This window comes from Dermacentor variabilis, chromosome 7 (assembly GCF_050947875.1).
Source record: "Dermacentor variabilis isolate Ectoservices chromosome 7, ASM5094787v1, whole genome shotgun sequence".
Classification (NCBI taxonomy): Eukaryota; Metazoa; Arthropoda; class Arachnida; order Ixodida; family Ixodidae; genus Dermacentor; species Dermacentor variabilis.
Window position 1 is genome coordinate 1,962,406 of NC_134574.1, and position 20,725 is coordinate 1,983,130.

General features: G+C 44.1%; 2 protein-coding genes across 8 annotated transcripts in view; one reads left to right on the forward strand and one right to left on the reverse strand.

Moving 5' to 3' along the window:
* Nucleotides 1–20,725, reverse strand: part of LOC142587282 (uncharacterized) — a 378,424-nt gene that overhangs the window by 204,124 nt on the left and 153,575 nt on the right. For all 7 annotated transcript variants that reach the window (XM_075698155.1, XM_075698154.1, XM_075698153.1 and 4 more), the window contains exons 8-9: nucleotides 17,561–18,515; nucleotides 16,311–16,470 (exon numbers count right to left, since the gene is read on the reverse strand). In XM_075698155.1, coding sequence (XP_075554270.1) covers nucleotides 16,311–16,470; nucleotides 17,561–18,515 — 1,115 coding nt within the window. The remainder of the gene's footprint in view (nucleotides 1–16,310; nucleotides 16,471–17,560; nucleotides 18,516–20,725) is intronic.
* On the forward strand, nucleotides 8,230–8,877 carry LOC142587967 (uncharacterized). The gene has a single exon (XM_075699367.1). It carries the CDS (start codon nucleotides 8,230–8,232, stop codon nucleotides 8,875–8,877), a length of 648 nt encoding a protein of 215 aa, XP_075555482.1.

Consider the following 20,725-nt stretch of genomic DNA (forward strand, 5'->3'; position numbering starts at 1 on the left):
AGCCCTGTTGTACTTGCCTCTCACACACTGCAAGGTTGCAGGATTTGAAGCCTATTTGTACGTCGTCGACGTAAACGGAATAGAAGATCGCTGGTGGTAATGCAGCACGAAGGGTGTTCATTTTCACAATAAAGAGCGTGTAGCTAAGCACAGCTCCTTGGGGTACACCAGTTTCTTGTATAAAAGGTCACGACAATACATTGCCGATTTTCACGCGGAAGGAATGTTTGGACAGATAGCTTTCTAGTATGTTTAGCATATTTCCACGAATGCCCATCCCTGACAAGTCTCGCAAGATCCCGTATCACCACGTTGTGTCATACGCCTTCTCCATATTGAGGAATATTGATAAGAAGAACTGTTTATGTACAAATGCATCGCAGATATTTCCTTCAACGCGTACAAGATGATCAGTTGTGGACCGCCCTTCTCTGAAGCCACACTGATAGGGATCAAGCATATTGTTCAGGTTAAAGAAATGTATTAGTCTACGATTAATCATTTTTTCAAATAGCTTATAAAGACAATTTGTAAGAGCTATCGGGCGATAACTTGCCGCCAAGGAAGGGTCTTTACCCAGCTTCAAGACGGGAATAACAATAGCTTCCTTCCACGAGGATGGAAGGTACCCGGCAGCCGAGATAGAGTTGAAAAGTGCCAGAAGTGTCATTTGTGTGTCTTCGTGTAAGTTCTTAATCATGTCATAGATGATTCTATCAGCTCTCGGTGTTGAGCTTCTACATGTGCTCAATGCAGCTTTAAGCTCGGCAATATTAAGTGGATGGTTATATGGTTCATCCGGATGGCATTTGCGATCAAGTGACTTAAGTTCAGCTAACTGTTCATATTTGAGGAATGATATTGTGTAATGTGTGGAGCTTGATACATGTTCGAAGTGTTTGCCCAGAGCGTTCGCTTGGTCCTCCAAGGTAGTCCCTTGGTCGTCCACTAAGGGCAGAGGGTAGATTTGTTGCCCCTTTATCTTTCTTACACCATTCCACATTTTTAACTTTTGGGTGTAGGAAGTGATGCCCGAGAAAAACTTCTCCCAGCTAGCCTTCCTTGCCTGTCTCCACGTGCACCTTCCCTGTGATTTTGCCCGTTTAAATTCTATGAGGTTTTCTGCAGTCGGGGAGCGACGCAGCAAACCCCACGCTTTGTTTTGTTTCTTTCATGCCAGTCTGCACAGCTGATTTCACCAGGGTACCCGTCTTGTACAAGAGAGACCTTGTGTTTGGGGAATAAACATTTCAGGTGCGTCGATTATAAAACAAGTATGCTACTGCTTTGTCTATGTTAAAATCAGTGATAAGATCTCGTGATAAGTAAGTTGATTCTTTAAAATGAATCCATTCGACGGAGGCTAGTTTCCACCGGGGGGTATGTGGGGGGCATTCATGTTGACGTATTGAATTTAACATTACAGGGAAGTGGTCACTTCCATAGGGGTTTTTGATTACATGCCATTGCAAGTCCAGGAATATTGAAGCCGAGCCAATAGACAGGTTTATTGAAGAATATGAATTATTATGAATGTTATAATACATTCGCTCCTTGTTGAAGAGGCATGCACTGGAGTTCACAAGACAATTTTCAATGATACGACCTCTCGCATCACATCGCGAGTCTCCCCACATGGTGTAGTTGGCATTAAAATCGCCTGCGAGTATGTAAGGGTCTGGAAGCTGATCAATTAGGTTATAAAAATCACTTTTTTCCAGATGAAAATTAGGGGGTATGTATAAGCAACATACAGTGATCAATGTATTAAAAAGAATTGCCCGAATTGACACTGTCTCGAGGGGCGTCTGAAGGGCGACATGGTGATAAGCTGCGGACTTGTCCAGAACTATTGCTACACCGCCAGACGAGGTATTCGCCTCGTTGCGGTCTTTACAGTAGATGGTGTACTGACTAGAATATGCCTCAGTTGTCTCGTTCCCACACCATCAATGTGGGAACAACCAATTATTTGAACTCCATTGGAAATGTAAATGAGTCCGAACTATTAAATTGTCAGAAAAAAACCAATGATTACTTTATCCAAGAAAGTGGTCAATTCATTGCTGCAAACACTTTCGCTTAGATGCAACTAAGTCCACCTGTATTTCTGCCAGTTTTGTGTTGTCTCAGTACGCAAATGCAAGGACTGCTAAGGCTCGAGTCCAATCCGCATGTGAAGGCTCCAGAGCACACGGCACATAATCATCATCATCATCCGAGTTAGAATTGCAGTTTAACGGAGGGAGAACTTGCTCAATTGTTTCATCATCATTCAGTTCGGCACACAACGACACCGCGCTGTCGACATTTGCAAAGACTTCAAATGTAACAGCAGCAGGGATCAGCACCCTGCAGCCTAGCAGGTCATCAATGATGTCTGCATTTGAGCTCGTTGTGGTAGGTGGCACTTCAGGCTCTTCAGTTGCGTAGCCCAGCTCATTCGGACTGCGAGGGCATCATCAGTGCCATTTGACGCGGACTGTCGATAACTTCACGAAAAAAACCTCTTGGAACCAGCAGAGCGCCGTCTAGAATAGATACTAAACAAACAAACAAACAAGCACAGAAAAGAGCAAGCCATGTGCAGTGATCCCGGAATGTACGTGATGATCGTGATGTTGATGCGACCTCACAATTCAGGCAAAGCCTCCAAGATTGGCATTTGCAGTCAAATCTCTGATGTTGAATTCCAATGGCGGAGTCGGAGCAAGTTTTTCTGCTCGTTTCGGAGCAAGTTTGTTCCAATGGCAGAGTGAGGGCGGGAGTAAGGTGTTCCAATGAGAGAGTCGGAGGGGATTTAGAGCGGGAGTCAGTCCGTGGAGCAGAAAAAGATGCTCCGCCAAAATCGGCGGAGTGGACCGGAACTCAGCGTGACGTATTTCCTTTACCACGTTTGTCTGCTAGGAGGCGCCACTGGTCACGACTCGCGAGGAAGCAAAAGCTGCTGCACGCTTGGCGAGACATCCATTCCGCACATTTAAAAAAACAACAGGTGAACGGCGCTGAAGAGACAAGTGACCGGTGCAGCGGTGCTGGGAGCAAACAGCGGAATGAAATGACAACACGCAAGGTATCCTGGGTAACTCGGTGATAGAACTTCCGCTTCCGCCTTGCTCCGGCGGCGCAGGTTGTGTTCCACTCGCGGATCTGGAGGCGTTGCTCTGCGCCAGAGTCGAGTGCTCGCTCGCGGAGTCCGTCGGTTGTTCCGACTCCGCCATTGGAATTCAACATGAGGCAAAGTGCTGCGACCAAGGCAAGGCCTCAGGGATTACCATCTAGTGTCTTATCTCTGAGGCTATACTTGAAGTCTCGTCGATGTTGCTAGAGGAGTTTTTGCTGAGACATAGTAACTAGCGCTAACAAGACTAACGGAAAAAAGTTGGGACAGGACAGAGCGCTAGACTTCAACTGACAGGTTGTACTCAGAAAAAAAAAAAACATGCAAGAAACCACTGCATGCTCAAATAAATGCACAGACGGACACATCAACGAATGTGCCACGTAGGAGAAACCTGATGTGCAATGAAGCCGATAGGCACCCATAGCAAGCAATTACAAAGCACTGATCAGGTTCTTCTCAAGATGATGTGAGAGTGAGAGCCAGAGATGGAGCGCTTACACATTCATCAGGAGCTTTTGAAATGCAATATGCCTCAAATATTTCCCTAACTGCCTGGCAAACTGTCTGAGCACTTGCATGTTATGAAGACACGAGGAGCATGTGTCCGTCTGTGCATTTATTTGAGCATACGGTGGTTTCTTGCATGTTTTTTTTTTCTGAATAAAGCATGTCAGTTGAAGTCTAGTGCTCTGTCTTGTCCAAACTTTTTCCGTTAGTCTTGTTAGCGCTAGTAACTATGTCGCAGCAAATGCATCAACACCAATTAGCCCAACTTTCTGCGTTAATTACCTGCTAGAGGAGATAATGGCGACAGAGTCGGCGCACGCTACAGCCATAAACGGAGTCCGGGAAAACAAATGTAGAGCTGGCGGCTGTCCGAAATATCAGTCATCCTTACACATTCAGTCTACGGGGCCATTGGCAGTGCCGCGAAGCTGTTAGAATTACCGAACATGTCCGGATTCTCGGTGTCCGATTTATCGGTTGGCGACTGTATCAAAGAGCTTGAGGTAGCACAAAAAGAAAGCTGTGCTCTTTATATGCTGCAGACACAATAAGCACTTCTTCCCGTCGTCTGCTCTTCCTTCATTAAACTTATCACCACACTCTGTCCGTCATGAAATTGATTCACAAAATATCTGTACAATATAATTACTTTCATGTCTGCTTTCAAACAGCGAATACTTATCTGTTGCTAAACAAGTGTTTAATTTGCAGTTATCATCAACCTAATGTGAAACAGCTTTTAACTTGCATTTAAAATGCCACATACATTTCCGATGTATCTATGGAATTCTTTAACTGGCGGTATGCGTTCCCCACCATCAAATGAACTTTTCACTGCACTAGCTGGCGATGCAGACTAACAACATATCTCTACTTTTCGCATCAATTCAACTTCAGTTTTTATGAATGTGTTAACTTTTTTGTACATTATGACTCCTACCCACTCTTGCAATAACCCTTCCTCGGCTGCAGTATGTTCAAATAAAAATAAAATCCACTGCCTACATTGCGATCTATTGTCGACAAGCTCAGTGGCAAAATAATAAGCGGGATGTGCATGCGGTAGCGTATCTTGGTCAAAGACGTGGGTTTTGTGCCACTGCAACCGCTAATCAGTCACGAGAATTCTACCTTTCACACTGCTTTTGTCCAAACTAGAAAAAGGATATGCTTACTCATTCAGTAAATGAAATCGTGCTGATATACAGTCATATCTCAATTAGGGATGGGTGAATATTCAATGTTGTCGAATATTCGATTGAATAGTTCTCTATTTGTTATTCGCTTTGATTCGAGTTAAGGTATTCGATATTTTCGCATTATTCGGCGGTCTCAAATAGGCAGCCAAAAGCCACAAACGGCTGGCACAAATACAAATCTCAGAGACTATATTTGATACGTCATGGCTGCCATACAGCAGCTGTAGATATCGAAGGCTATACATTTTGCATTAAAAAGCTGGAAATACGTCATCACTACATAGCTCACTACGTGGGCGGCCCACATTGGTGAAGACATCAATTTTCTTCCTTGCTTTCTTTTTTCTCCCCCTGGCAAAACGTCGGCGTTGCCCTGACCTTTAGTCGCGCCGCACGACTGGTGCGGCGCGACTAAAGGTCAGGGCATTCATGTGTTGGCCGCTGCTGCTATAGGTGAAGATGGCGTCGACCGCGCCTTGAAACGACTTTGGAGCCCGTGAGTTCTGAAGTGGGTACCTGGTCGTCATCGTGCTATCCATACCAGTTTAGGTGGTTGAAATCGCTGTGTTATCTTCCGGAGGCAGTCCCCTGATCTGGCCCGATGGAAGGGAGTCTCGACTGGTACTGGGCTGGTGGTTCCACTTCCAGGAGGGGTACGCAGCACGAGTTAGAAATACCCAGCACCTCCACCACTTTGTCATGTGTCTTCAAAGAAGACTCGCGACGTTTAATGCAGATAGCTGGCTCCCGAAAAACATTGCGGTGGCACCTGGCTATTGAGCAAGCGGGAGTGGCACGCGCGCTTCTTCCTTCTTGTTCTTGTTCTTCTTGTTCTTCTTGCCTCTTCTCTTGCACTGTGGCCACTACTGCAGGTGGCAATATGGTCACCTCACGTCACTTGGTCGGGGGCGGCTGAAAACTCAGGGGAGTGGCGTGCTGTGATTGGTAACGATGTAGATTTATAAAACCTCATAATAAATTACACGCTTTATGCGGAGCACTTAGATGTGTCAATTAATCATCAGAAAGACCTACCCTAACACTAGTACATTTGTACAAAATTGTCAAAATCGTTCCAGGGTCCCTTTAAGATTGTGCAAATATTTGAATACATGATTTTGGATAAAATAGCAAAAATTCAAATTCAATTTGTGAATCAGATATCTACTATTTGACTTTTCAAATATTTCGTTTTTTTGAACGTTTGGTGAAAGACCTGGCCGTGGTCAGTGCGTTGACGCACACAGTGCTCCTAAGCACACTTTCTCTGTTGGTACAAGGTTCAAATAGGTTGATGGGCACAATCGAAACACTTAAGCAGCGCATGTGGAAAGCACGAAAGCATATGCAAAGATCGGGCTGATTAGCCACTGCAAGGCCTCGGTGTTCATGTGTGTAGATTAGCACAGCTCGTAGATTTCTGGCCACATGCAAGCTCAAGCGCATAGGAACTTGGTATGAGTGCTAGTTGCCAACATGGCGCCAGCGGGCCTGAACACAGCTTCAACGGCCATCAATTTAACCCATACGTGTGATCTCGTAACCAATAAGTGACGAGTCACATGTAAGCACATATCGACAAGCTTTCCAAGACAGTTTGCGGCCCATTATCAAATCAGTCAGCAGCGAATTTTCATCATGCCCACACCATTATGCACACTGTCTAACCTGTTAGGCCCAATTTGAGCAATGTCGATGCGTGTTGGCGACTAAAGTTACGGCTTCATACCGAATCAGCACACATCTATTCACAGCAATCACACGACAGCCCAAAAGTCAACTAACCGCCTTGCCAACGAAAGCAAGTGTATGGGATGACCATTGCTCATGGCCGCTATCTTTGTGAAACACCATACAGTGGCCTCTCGTTTTGAGTGCCATGCATGGGCAATCTAGTAACGTTGCTCAGAAGGGCACATCGGTCACTCTTCATAGCTTCAAGCAACCCATCACAGAGCTAGCTTTGGATTTATGTCCTGGGCTCAAAAGTGTTACGTGACTAGTGCAGCCACTGCCCGGTTGCAAATGCGTTTACAAGGACAGCAGATGGATGCAGACGAAAAGAGAAAAAGATGAGGGGGGAGGGGTCATTGCGTAAGCTTGCCATGGGCCTCCTGATATTGAGAACCTATCACAGGCAGCAAATGATGCCGAGCCCAAAAGTGAAAAGGCAGCCACTGTTTAACGTCGGCGCCAACCGCGGTCGATTAGTGCTGTGCCAAAGACTGCACGGTGCTGTGCCGAGTCACATGATGCACGGCCCACTGTTGTATTCAGTTTCGTTATTCATCTGAATTTTTTATTCCTCAGGGGGCGCTTCTCTTCTTCTTTATATATATGGTTGTAAGTGTTGAATAAACGGCTTTTGTACATTGGGACAGCTGGAGTCTGACTCCCACCTTGGAAAATATCACAGTGGCGATGAGGATGTTGTGAACAAACCCCCAGCCTCGCTGCACCATCTGGATCCGCCCACCATGAGCTTCACAGGCTTGCTCTGCCACTGTTTTTCCTTCCGACGCCCGGCCGTCCGTCATTGCCATGCGAGCAGTGGGAGCAGATGTTCAACATGCAGTTGCTGGCATCCGGAGCCGCCGCATTCAAGCTGGAGCAATGCAAGGCTATTCTTTTGCATTGTTTAGGGGTGGAGGGCCAGTGTATTTATCAGACGTTACATGCAGGGACCAGTGCCGCAGCACTCGCCAATGACAAGTTTGTCGTGGCCCCACCTGACGAATACAACTCTGCACTCGCCACATGACGGCGTCAGTTATCCAGTCATCCGTCAGTTATCCACACTGACGACAGCAGCGGCAAGGAACGCGCATTTTCAAGACGCTGCTCTGATAATTACAGGCAACCCGGAGCTTCTGATTGCCATTCATCTACGTCAACGTGCGCTGGTCGCTGGGAAACGGAATTTTTCGTCCTGAATCGCTACCACCAGCGGACATGCCCCCAGTCGGACCAAGCTATAAAGGACACACTGCAACCTGCAACTGTCACACTGGCGGCAGCAGCGGCAAGGAATGCACATTTTTAAGACGCTTCTCTGATGATTACAGGTTAGTTACTAATTTGTTTTATTATATTCTCCTGCATATCGTTACTGCTGCTGCTGCTGCTGCCGCCGCCGCCAAAGGTCATGTCACACCATTAGAAAAAGAGTGTTCGTTGTGTGGTGTGCAATTCAATGAATCAGATTTCCAAATAGATTGTAGTGGCTGTGGACATAAGTATCACATGGGAAAGTGTGCAGGGATTTCTGATGCTACAATTAAAGCTAAGGGGGAGCAGTACTGTAGTGCATGGCGCTGTACAACTTGCAGACATTCGAAGGGTCGTGCTCCGCCACTCAACAAATCTGATAATGAATCAGATGCGCAGTATGTTCGAACAATGTTGGTATCCATAAACGAAAAACTGGAATACCTTCTGCCCCTAAAAAAGATGGTTGAAAGTATTGAAGACACGGTCCAGTTCACGAGTGAACAATACGACGAGCTCTTAACGAGAATAGAAAAGAATGAACGTGAAGTAAAGAAACTAAAGCACAGAATAGAAAAGGTTGAGGCCAAAGACAGTGAAATGATGCAGCTGAAAACGGAAGTGGACGATTTGGAATGGAGGAGTAGAAAGCTTAAGCTTGAATTTCATGGAATTAAGCCGGTGCAGAATGAAAACTTGCTTGTTGAAATAAATAAGCTGACTGTGTTAAACAACTTGCCGCAGCTTCTGGAAAATGATATATTGGCAACCCACCACCTGCCTTCAAAAACAGATAAGACACCCGGTATAATCTGTCGTTTTGCCAATCAGGCTATCAGGAATAAATGGTGGCAAAGCAGGAAAAAACTGTCAAGTGAAAATGACAATGTTTTTTTGTCGGAGAACTTAACTAAAAGGACACGCGCCTTGTTGTTCGAAACTAAGCTCTGGGCCAAAACTAACAACTACAAGTACGTATACAAAGTTCTCGTGCGGGAAACAGACAGGGCAAACGCAGTAGTCATTTCTAATTCTAGCAACCGCGACAAAACTGAGTAAGACAATCAGCTGAACTGAAACACTGCTATGGCAAATGTACCCAGTACGCCTTATGTATTACCGCACACTTTTACTATTCATTTAGAGCCAACATTTCGCAAGTTTTTCAAATGTTTTCACCTAAACATGCGATCATTTAGAGCCAACATTTCGCAAGTCTTTCAAATATTTTCACCTAACTAACACCTAACAAGGAAAATGACCTACAACTTATTGAACAAACGAAAGAATCATTTGACGTTATTATGCTGATGGAAACATGGTGTACTGACGATGTGAGTATTTTCCAGCTTCCATTATATAATACTTTCTATCTGAATCAACCAACCGGTCGTGGGGGTGAAGTGTGCATGTTAACTAGAAAACCATTAGAGTGTGAAATATTGAATGAGTTTTCCATGGTCACTCAGGATTATGAGTTATTGACTGTAAAACTTCATAACACAGTGTTTTCTGTTTGTTATCGCCCTCCAAGTGGTTCTGTTACATATTTTCATGAATTCTTAGATACTATTCCTGCGTTCATTAATGACATGAAATTGGACAAGATTTTTGGTGGGGACATCCACATTAACATAATGAAAAATGATTCACCAGAACTCAGGCTTAAAATGCTATTAAAATGCAATGCATGCTGGAATACTATAAAACTGCCTACCAGAGTGACCAAGAATATGTCATCTCTAATCGACATATTCATTACAAATATAAATACAGATTCAGTTAAAGCTGGCGTATTCGTGTCGGATTTGAGCGACCATATGCCAATATATCTAGGTTACAAGGGACATCTACAGAATAAGGAATCACAGTCGACACACCTTATTCAACCAATAACTGAACAAAATCTTTTTATGTTTCGTACCAATATCCTGCAAAGAGCCTGGAATACTGTATTTGAATGTAAAGATGCAAATGACACTTATGAATGTTTTTTTAGCCTCTTAAAACCAATATACGACGATTGTTTTCCGTTGAAGTGCGTAAAACAGAAAAATAGGGTACGTAAGCCATGGATTACCCCTGAGCTCTCTGTTCGAATACGCAAAAAGAATGCTTTACATGCTGAATTCATAAAAAACTAAAGATCTAGAACTTTTCTGCCGTTTTAAGAAAATTCAGAATCGTCTAGATAAAGACATAAAAAAGGCGAGGCGCGAGCATTGTTTCAATGCCTTTAGTTCTTCGAATTCATCTTCGGATGTTACATGGAAAAACCTACAATCTCTGCTAAATTACAATGTTCCTGCTGAACGGATGCATCATTTGAATATAAATGGTACTGAGGTAAAGCACAAAGCACTTGCAGATGCTTTTAACAAACATTCTGTTAACGTTCATGAGAGTGGCCTGTTGGGCTAGTTGGTACATGGTTATGCTAGGAGAATGCCAGCAAACTTGAGAGTAGGAAAAAATTGAGAGGCAGACATAGACAAAGTGACAGGAAGGTGGCTGGACTAACAACTGAACTTTATTCATGAAAACGACGTCCCCCAAGTCCGTACTGAACATGCGCAGGCACAACCAAACAAAAACACGGTCAACACCATATCTATACACGTCTACAGTTATCAAGAAATAATAGCTCTTTCTTGGTTAGGAACACAGATGGCGCGCTTACACACTTCTCGGGGCCAAGTTTATGGATGCGATAGGCTTCAATCAGTTCTCTTTCCTGCTGAGTCTTAGCCTTCGCCAAGATTGAAACGTCATTGAAGATAGGATTACAACCGCACTCCTTACAATGCAGCGGAAGATTACCTCCTGTGCCTGTGGGTATTAGATTTGCATGCTCACACATGCGATCATTGACACAGCGGCCGGTTTGTCCTATATAATCTCTACCACATGTCAAAGGAATACTGTACACTACACATGTGTCGCACGTGCGGTGCTTCACAACATGCTTGGTATTGCACGTACTCTTTCGCGAACTGTGCTGCGAGACCCTACTGCAAAGTTTTGCAAGCTTACAAGGCGCAGAACAAACCAAACTGACGTCGTTTCTTGCCGCAACCTTTTTCAATCTATGAGAAATGCCATGTACATACGGCATGACCACCAAGTTCTTTTTTATTTTGTCGCGCACTTCGCGATCCTCCCTGTTTTTCTTTTTCAAACGCTTGTACACAGATTCAGCCACTGCAGTGATCAAAGTCTTTGGATAGCCTGCCGCTAACAGTCTCCTTTCTTGCTGGGCGGCACTGTCTTGCATTAGATGCGTACAACTCTTTTCCACCGCATTCGACAAGCACAAAGAGGCTATGCCACGCTTGACCAGTTTCGAGTGAGCGGATTGGTACGGTAGCAACGTCTTTTTAGTTCTTGGACTATAAGCCCAGCAAATGTGACCTTGAGTGTGAAAGGTTAGAGTCAGATCTAAAAACTTGATGGAATTTTCTTGTGGTGCCTCGTGGGTGAAACTAAGATGCCGAGAGCAATGCTGAAAAACTGATAAAATACTGTAAATGATATCAGGGAGACATTCACCTCGTCTGATATTTAAGAGAACCAGGAAATCGTCGACATACCTGAACACCCGGGCAACACGGTAATCGGTAATGGCGTCTGACAACGACTTGTCGAATTTCGCTAAGAAAATACCGCACAGTACCGGCGCAACACTTGACCCTATACAGATACCATTCTTCTGTAAAAACATCTTGCCGTTGAATTTAACAAAAGTTGCCGACAAGTAAAAAAGTAACAGTTCCATAAAACTCTCAGTCGAGAGCCCACAACTACCTTGAAAAGAAGTCTCTCCTTGGCATTCGATAGCTTCCCGCACTGCCACAAAAAGTTCTTCATGCGGAATAGAATAATTGAATAATAATAGAATAATAGAATAATGTCTGTGGACATTGAAGAACTGTATTATTCTATTCCGCATGAAGAACTTTTTGTGGCAGTGCGGGAAGCTATCGAATGCCAAGGAGAGACTTCTTTTCAAGGTAGTTGTGGGCTCTCGACTGAGAGTTTTATGGAACTGTTACTTTTTTACTTGTCGGCAACTTTTGTTAAATTCGACGGCAAGATGTTTTTACAGAAGAATGGTATCTGTATAGGGTCAAGTGTTGCGCCGGTACTGTGCGGTATTTTCTTAGCGAAATTCGACAAGTCGTTGTCAGACGCCATTACCGATTACCGTGTTGCCCGGGTGTTCAGGTATGTCGACGATTTCCTGGTTCTCTTAAATATCAGACGAGGTGAATGTCTCCCTGATATCATTTACAGTATTTTATCAGTTTTTTAGCATTGCTCTCGGCATCTTAGTTTCACCCACGAGGCACCACAAGAAAATTCCATCAAGTTTTTAGATCTGACTCTAACCTTTCACACTCAAGGTCACATTTGCTGGGCTTATAGTCCAAGAACTAAAAAGACGTTGCTACCGTACCAATCCGCTCACTCGAAACTGGTCAAGCGTGGCATGGCCTCTTTGTGCTTGTCGAATGCGGTGGAAAAGAGTTGTACGCATCTAATGCAAGACAGTGCCGCCCAGCAAGAAAGGAGACTGTTAGCGGCAGGCTATCCAAAGACTTTGATCACTGCAGTGGCTGAATCTGTGTACAAGCGTTTGAAAAAGAAAAACAGGGAGGATCGCGAAGTGCGCGACAAAATAAAAAAGAACTTGGTGGTCATGCCGTATGTACATGGCATTTCTCATAGATTGAAAAAGGTTGCGGCAAGAAACGACGTCAGTTTGGTTTGTTCTGCGCCTTGTAAGCTTGCAAAACTTTGCAGTAGGGTCTCGCAGCACAGTTCGCGAAAGAGTACGTGCAATACCAAGCATGTTGTGAAGCACCGCACGTGCGACACATGTGTAGTGTACAGTATTCCTTTGACATGTGGTAGAGATTATATAGGACAAACCGGCCGCTGTGTCAATGATCGCATGCGTGAGCATGCAAATCTAATACCCACAGGCACAGGAGGTAATCTTCCGCTGCATTGTAAGGAGTGCAGTTGTAATCCTATCTTCAATGACGTTTCAATCTTGGCGAAGGCTAAGACTCAGCAGGAAAGAGAACTGATTGAAGCCTATCGCATCCATAAACTTGGCCCCGAGAAGTGTGTAAGCGCGCCATCTGTGTTCCTAACCAAGAAAGAGCTATTATTTCTTGATAACTGTAGACGTGTATAGATATGGTGTTGACCGTGTTTTTGTTTGGTTGTGCCTGCGCATGTTCAGTACGGACTTGGGGGACGTCGTTTTCATGAATAAAGTTCAGTTGTTAGTCCAGCCACCTTCCTGTCACTTTGTCTATGTCTGCCTCTCAATTTTTTCCTACTCTCAAGTTTGCTGGCATTCTCCTAGCATAATTCTGTTAACATTGGAGCACACTGCGCACCGATCAATGATCCTGAATACATTTCTCAAAATTCCAGTTCGATATTTCTTTATCCAGTACAAGGGGGGGAAATAAATAACTACTACAATTCTCAGCCTAAAAAACAGTAGTGCCAGGGATATTGACGGCCTTCAAATTAAACCTATAAAATATGTTGCTGATCTTATATCTCAGTGCATTACTTATGTCTTTAAACTCTGTTTAAACGAAGGTACCTTTCCTCATAGGATGCAGAGAGCGCGTGTCATTGCACTTTTTAAGAAAGGTCATAAGAACGATATGGGAAATTACCGGCCATTATCAATACTTCCCGTGTTTCCAAAGGTTTTTGAAAAAGTTATATTATGGCGGCTAACCGAATTTGAGCAAAAACATAATCTGCTGACAGTCAGTATGGTTTCTGTAAGGGGATGGGCACTCACCTCGCTTTGCTAGCACAAAAAGAACACCTACTACAGCATTTGGAGGAAGGCAAACTTGTTCTGGGCATCTTCATTGAGCTATCAAAGGCATTTGATTGCATTAATCACAATCTTCTAATTCAAAAACTTGAACGCTATGGCTTTCATGGCAATGTCGCTTGTCTTATACGTTGTTATCTAGAATACCACCAACAAATAGTTGTCACAAATGGCTATCACTAAGATCTACTACCTATCTCCTCAGGCGTCCCACAGGGTAGCATTCTAGGGCCTTTTATATTTAATATATATATGAATGACATTGTTAAAATTAATGAAAGCGTGAAATTTATCATGTATGCTGACAACACCAGTATACTGATAGGTGGTAAAAGATTTCACTAGAAGAACGCTAATTTCACGTTAGCAAAATTAGACGAATGGTCACGTAGGAATAGCCTGCTGATAAATGAGAATAAAACTAAAGCTATAATATTTCTAGCTAAAAACAAGCATATATCAATCAGCAAATTCATCTCAATAAATGCAACACCTATTGAGATTACTTCCAGTATTAAAACATTAGGTGTCACTTTTCATGAACATATGTCATGGGATGCTCATGGGGATAGCATGGCAAGTAAATTTGCACAAGTAATAGGTTTAACATACAGAATTCGCCATATACTTCCACCGCAAACTATGATGTTATCTATAATTCATTGTTTTTCAGCAGAATAAATTACTCCCATCTAATATGGTCTGACACAACACAGGGAAACTTAAACAGGCTTCATGGGTTGCAGGAAAAGTTCCTTAGAATTGTTGAGGGCTTGCCCAATCACTTGTACGTACAGCATCTTTTTGACAAGTACAACGTAATCCCAGTTGCCAAACTGTTCGACTACATCTTAGGCAAAGCATTTAAAACGGAAAAATACATAATAGCTGCTTTTTACAACATTTAGCTAACCTACAGGAAAACATTTCTGCTCGCCTGAAACGTAATACTATGCCCTGGAAAGTGAGAACTTATAAAACAATGTATGGTCTAAAGACACTACAGAACAAATTACCAAGGTTACTTAATAGATTAAATAATGAACACGTAAAACTTGAAGATATAACATTCAAAGAACTTCGACAGCATTTTAACAAATTCTAAGCCGTTACTTTCTTAACTTTTCATTTCTGCAAACCAAGCTTTTCTTTGCCCCGTTATCCTAACAGTGTACATGGTGAGGAAATGGTTCCGTTTTCCCTCTTTCAATTTACAATGTATGCTCCATCTGTTTTGTTTCTCTTTACCATCATTGTGTATGTATTACTGTTATTTCTTGCAGATAAGTGAAACTGCATTTATGTTATTTCTTTTGTGACTACTCCATCGTTGACTGTGATGTTTTATTATATGAGTGAACTTGCAATTTGTATTTCCATCTTGCCTTATTTTTTGTGTACGTTACATTGTACGTTCGGAATGTGTAATTTCAAATGTGACCATGTATATATGCCTTTTTTGTCGTTATGTAACTGCCCCGTGTATGGGGGGGGGGGGGCCTTCGGCTCTGTCAAGCTGTCATTCATGACAGCTTGTACTGTAGGTTTCCCGTGTCGTGAACTCTTATGGGACACAAATAAAGACATTATTATTATTATTGTTATTATTAGTTTTCAACCTCGTGCAACGTTATCGTCGAGCGTGATCGCTTTCACCACCGCAGCCAAAACAAAGGCAAGTCAGTTCACGACTTTGTTGCCACTTTACGGGAGCTAGTGTCACATTGTTCGTATGCCTCGCAAGATGATGATCTGCGGGATGAATTCGTTGCTGGCGCAGCTTCCAAGCACATACATGAGCGGTTACTGCTCGACTGTTCCACACTTTCACTCATGAATTCAGTTCAAATTGCACTTCAGTTTGAGCAAGCGGCTGAGGAGCTAAAGGAGCTTTCTGCTTTGGTTGAGGCAATTTCATTGCGGCAGCGTCGTAAACCATCTTTGCATTCTTCGCAAAAGGGTAACTCACAGCCGGCAGCCCCTTTTTGCAGAATTTAACAAGGAGCACGGGCGGCTTACGTGCGCCTCGCCTTTTTTACTAAACACGTCTCTTCTTTGTTCTTTTTTGCAGTTTGTTTCATACTGCTAGCTCTAGTCAGCAGCTGGAAGCAAGTAGAAACGTTGTAAGAACTAGCTTTGTAATCATATCTGTTACACCTATTATCTGCTGTTGGCAATAAAGTATCTGCCCTTTTCAAAAGAGCACCTTGCATGCTCTTGAGCTCAATCTCTCAGTAAATGACAAACAAACGTAACTTGCATTGTCCCTTAAGGTTTCATTTAATGACAGTCGACTGTATTACATTGCCTACTAGAAGCATAAGCATTCACAAGTAACGTGCAATGTGACGTAGAGTTGCCTGCACAGGAAGTACTATTTGTAGCATAAGTAGTTCCATCTCAGAAAACGTAGCAGATTAAGAGCAACTGCAATGCCGAAAGCTCGGAGTGGTACTTCTATGGCCGCACTGCTTGGGTAGTAGCTTCCACAGTGTTGTCTACTATGTGTGAAACAGAACCATGAAAAACGTGCCCCTAGCAACAAAATGAGCAAGGCCTCTGTTGGCATAACGTTGGCCACACACTGGGATGCCAGCAGGAAGTTGGGTGACAGACACACCTTACAGATGAAGCGCCCCTTGGCAGCGGCTGGATGGCTGCTCGTCCTTTCAGCACACACCGCATGGAACAAGCACAGGCAGTGTGTGCACAGCAGCTGCGGTGTCTGGCCCTGTGCCCTGGGGCACCCGAGACTGCATGGCTCGCACGACCTTTGCACACTGCATTAGCCAACGAGAACACGATGGAAATGTGCAACCAGCTCTGCTTTCCTAATAGTCACAGGCTACACACAGTAGACTCCCAAGTGTCAGGAACAAACTTTTTGTGAAATTCTAACGACACAGCAAAGCAATGGTGTCCTTCCAGCTGCATTCGTGGCAGTGCTGACATAATGCAATACTAACGCTGTCTGGCAATGGTAAGTGTTGAAAAACGAATAAATCAAACAGTATCAGAGGCATTGACTGAAAGCCTAAAAGCATTCCCAAGGAATTTGATGGGAAATCTGCAGAGCTGAGGGACATGACAGACAATGGGCACAAATAATACAAGTATGCAGCATGTCCCTAACAATGATCAACAGTAGCATTTAATAAGATTTAACACTAAATAAAAACAGAGTATGCAATGCACATTGTGGGATATAAAGTGCCACCCTACGCCTTATTTCCCAGCTTGCAAGTGGCGACAGCTATTGGCCAAGCTCATTCTCCGGAAACTGGCACTCCTGCGGCAACAAGGACGACATGGCTAGCGCGCCTCAGCTACTTTACCACACAGACCGTGCTTATTGCTCTCAGGGTCAAATCTTGTACGCGGGAACATGTCACCAGGACGCGCCTTATTGGCCTCCCCATGACCACCCACAGGCACCTTGTCCCACGAGTTTTATTCTCACAGGCCCGCAACCAGCTGCCTACGTGGGATTTCTGCACCAGTGACTTCTCGTGCTTGGTCGACAGCTACCCGGCCACCTAGCACAGCAGGCGCGCATTGGTCTTGCAGTGAGCCTTTGCCCACAAGCCGTGACCTGTTGCACTCTGGTGTATCTTAGTTTAATAAACCTGTGTTTGTTGGCTATCTGGCCTGGAAGCCTTTCCTGCGCCGTGTCAGAGAGTCGACGAACCCTGCCTTTCATGACCGTTGTTCATATAGAGAGCATCACTTAAACACAGAGCTTTTGCACTGTTGGTAACGTGTATCACGGCTCAATTACCCCTCTTTCCCTTTGGGGAAATGTAGTACCAATAAAAAAATTTGAATAAATGGCTTTTGCAATGTAAATAGCAAAAAAGAAAGAAAACTCACGAACAGGCTGCAACAACTGCCGGAGATTTGCTCTGTGCAACACTTGGATGGGCCAAGCGGTGAGCAAGATGATGCAGGCTGCAGCTGGCTTTCTCCATTGATGCATCGTCATTGAATGTAGACGGCTCTTCTGTGGATGCAGGATTGCAACCGGCTGTCACCCCCCATGGCATCCCCTCACTCTGCTCTTGGCCCTGAGCTTCTGTGACAGCAAGCGTCACACCATTCTGTCTCGCCTGTAAAAGCTTGTATATGTCCCAGGCGGCCGTATTCTGCCAGTAATCCCTGCGCATATTGGGTGTGACAAGAGCCACGGTGGTCTCATCTGCTGATGTCTTTCTGCAAATGTCTGCTCGCAATGAAGCACTGGGAAGTCCCTTAAGGAAGTCCTTCACTAACACAACTGGATGCTTCGAACCTATGCTCATAAATGCGTGACTGCATGCATCAGAATTTGGCACGCTTCCTTCTTGGCTATCTGGTGTTTCCAGCGATTGCTTGGACATCCGGAACTCTCTCAACGACTGTGGCTCGGAAGATATGTACCTTGTTGTCACCGCCTCTGCCAAAGTGGCAGCCTCTTGCAATTCCTTCACAGCGTCACATCCTAAAGTGCCTTCTTCTCTCGGTGACCAAGACCCACTTGCTAGACTGTATTTGTCCTTGCTAGATGGGGACCGCTTCTGTGAACACCTCTGCTTTCCAAATGGAGACTGGGAACCTCGTTTCGAATCCTTTGTGGCATCACCAGACTGTGTGCCTACACTTGGCAAAGCCAAATTTCTGGGTGTAGACTTAAGACCGGAAGCCTCACTTGCAGAGGACTTCTGTCGTAAAGGTGTCTTAGGCACAGCTGATAGCAAACTGTGAGCTTTGTACTTGGCTGTGTAATCGAAACGCTTGGCAGTGCCTTTGTGGGGTCCATGTTGTGTCCGCAAACCCTTGTGGGCCAGCCCTGGGCAATAAAACAATGCCGGTGAAAAAAACAAAGTCCAAACAAAAAAAGCATGCAAGAAAAGAGCAACAAAGAAAGCCTGTGTAACAAAGACAAAAAACATACAGTCAAATACGCCTATAACGATACTGGTTTTAAATATATGTCAGTTATAACAATGAGAAGCGTCTGCACCGCCAACTTTTAAAATGTTTTCTATGGTGAAATAGCCCGCTTAATAGAATGCCCCCATGCCACATTATCAGTTATAACGATAATATAATATTATAATATTGTACAATTTTATTCTTTTGGTTTATTTTTTATATATATACGTGTGCTGCTAATATTGTATAAATTTTATTCTCTTGGTTATGTAACAATGTAAATTCATTCCTGCTTGGGCCAAGCAATGGCCTGCAGTATTCTGAAATAAATAAAGTCTGGTTGCTGGGTGTCCGTGCCTAAAAGTAATGGAATGTGAAATCCTTGAAAAGAAAAAGAGAAATTTGAGCTTCTGCAACCTTGCTCGCTGCCCCAATGACTGCTGCTCGCTTGTAAAATACAACCTGTTTTCCAGCCTTCTCCGCATCATCAGCCTCGCGTGCCTCTCTCCCGTCGCACTCCACCCCTCCATACTCAAATGGGCTACACCAATAGCTCTATGCTGCACCATCCTCCAAAACACAAATGGACCATGCCAACTCCGTTAACAGCACTGCCATAGAGAAAGAAAGACATGACGCTGCTCACAGTTTACTTGCCGGCCCCTCACTTTGCACAGTCCTGCCAACGGATCAAGTTGGTCGTGCTTGTCTTTGTTGGTTGCGTAAAGTCATTCCTGGCCACTTGGTTTCTATGCGTTGTATGACTTGCCACATAAATGAAAGATGGCTGATCCACCCGCTGATCATCGGCAATGCACAACATTGCCAGTTAAAAGAAAACGCACTGCTATAGATTTGGAAATGAAGTGCAGTATTGTGAAGGACTACAAAAATTCTGAAAAAGTGCGTGAATTGGTAAAGAAGTACAGACTATCACAACCGATAGTGTTGACAATCATCCGCTCGGCAGAGAAGTCTGACAAAGAAAACTGCTAGGTAGACAACGGGTGCAAACGTGTTCGACAAGGTGCCTGTAAGGTGGTAGAAAAGGCCCTCTATGAGTGGTTTCTCGATGCAAGTACCAAGAACTTGCCCATCACCAGGCCAATTCTGGCCACATAGGCAAAGCAGTTTGCCATACTCAACAATGATGTGTTCATCCAGTGGCTGGCTACAGTGCTCGAAGAGAGGCACGGCATTGTTTACAAAGTCGTCACCGACAAGGGAGCTTCGCCTGACGTGGAGGCGAAAATGTGGGTGGAGGAAACACGGTCCCACATCCTCAACAACTATGTTGACACTAACGTATATTGACATGTGTACTTGTTTGTTGGATGACCCCGTTTCACTGCCTAACAAACGTTGTTGCACAGCACAGCATGCGCCTGCATGAATAGGAAGTTTCTCAAAAGTTATCAATGGTTCTATCCACTTTCTGTTGTCAACGAACCTTGTGTAATTTGATTTCATCATGTGACGCGAATGATTTAGAACTTTCTGGAAGACACGAGGGCACCAGCGATTACTCTGGAATCTTCGATGACTGATGTATAAAAGTCGATGCGCATGACCTGCAGATCAGACTTTCGGCGATCGCCAACTGTGTTTGTCAGTATCGCTGTTCTTTGAGTGTAATTTGCTTTGAGGGCACCGATTCACCCAATAAAACGCTACTATCATTATTCACAGTTTTGCTGCCTTCTTCCCCATCACTACCATGTGACAATATAATGGCATTGAAACAGGACTGTTCTTGTCCATGTTTCTGTCCTAGATACATGCACTCAAAGGAAACAGGTGTAAGGGTGGCAGAAACAGCAAGCTGTGCTTCACTGGTTCAATCGTCGCTTACAGCGCATACATAGACGGAGGACAAAAAAGAACGACGTAGACAAGCGCTGACTTCCAACTGATTTTTATTTTCAGAAACAAATGTATATACCCTGAAACACCAAGACAAAAGCACCCTCTACAAGCAGCAACCCAACATGAGAATGCATTCAGAATTTGTTACCTAAGATGAACGAGAGCACATGTGCGACCTCAGGAAAACCAGTTCTTTGTCTGTTAGTGCGATTGATGGCTTACTAACCGAGTCGCCATTGGCGATCGCTGCTGCTTCAA

Excerpts from the sequence above, each read along its gene's own strand:
- LOC142587967 (XM_075699367.1), top strand. The coding sequence starts at position 8,230 with ATGTTGGTATCCATAAACGAAAAACTGGAATACCTTCTGCCCCTAAAA.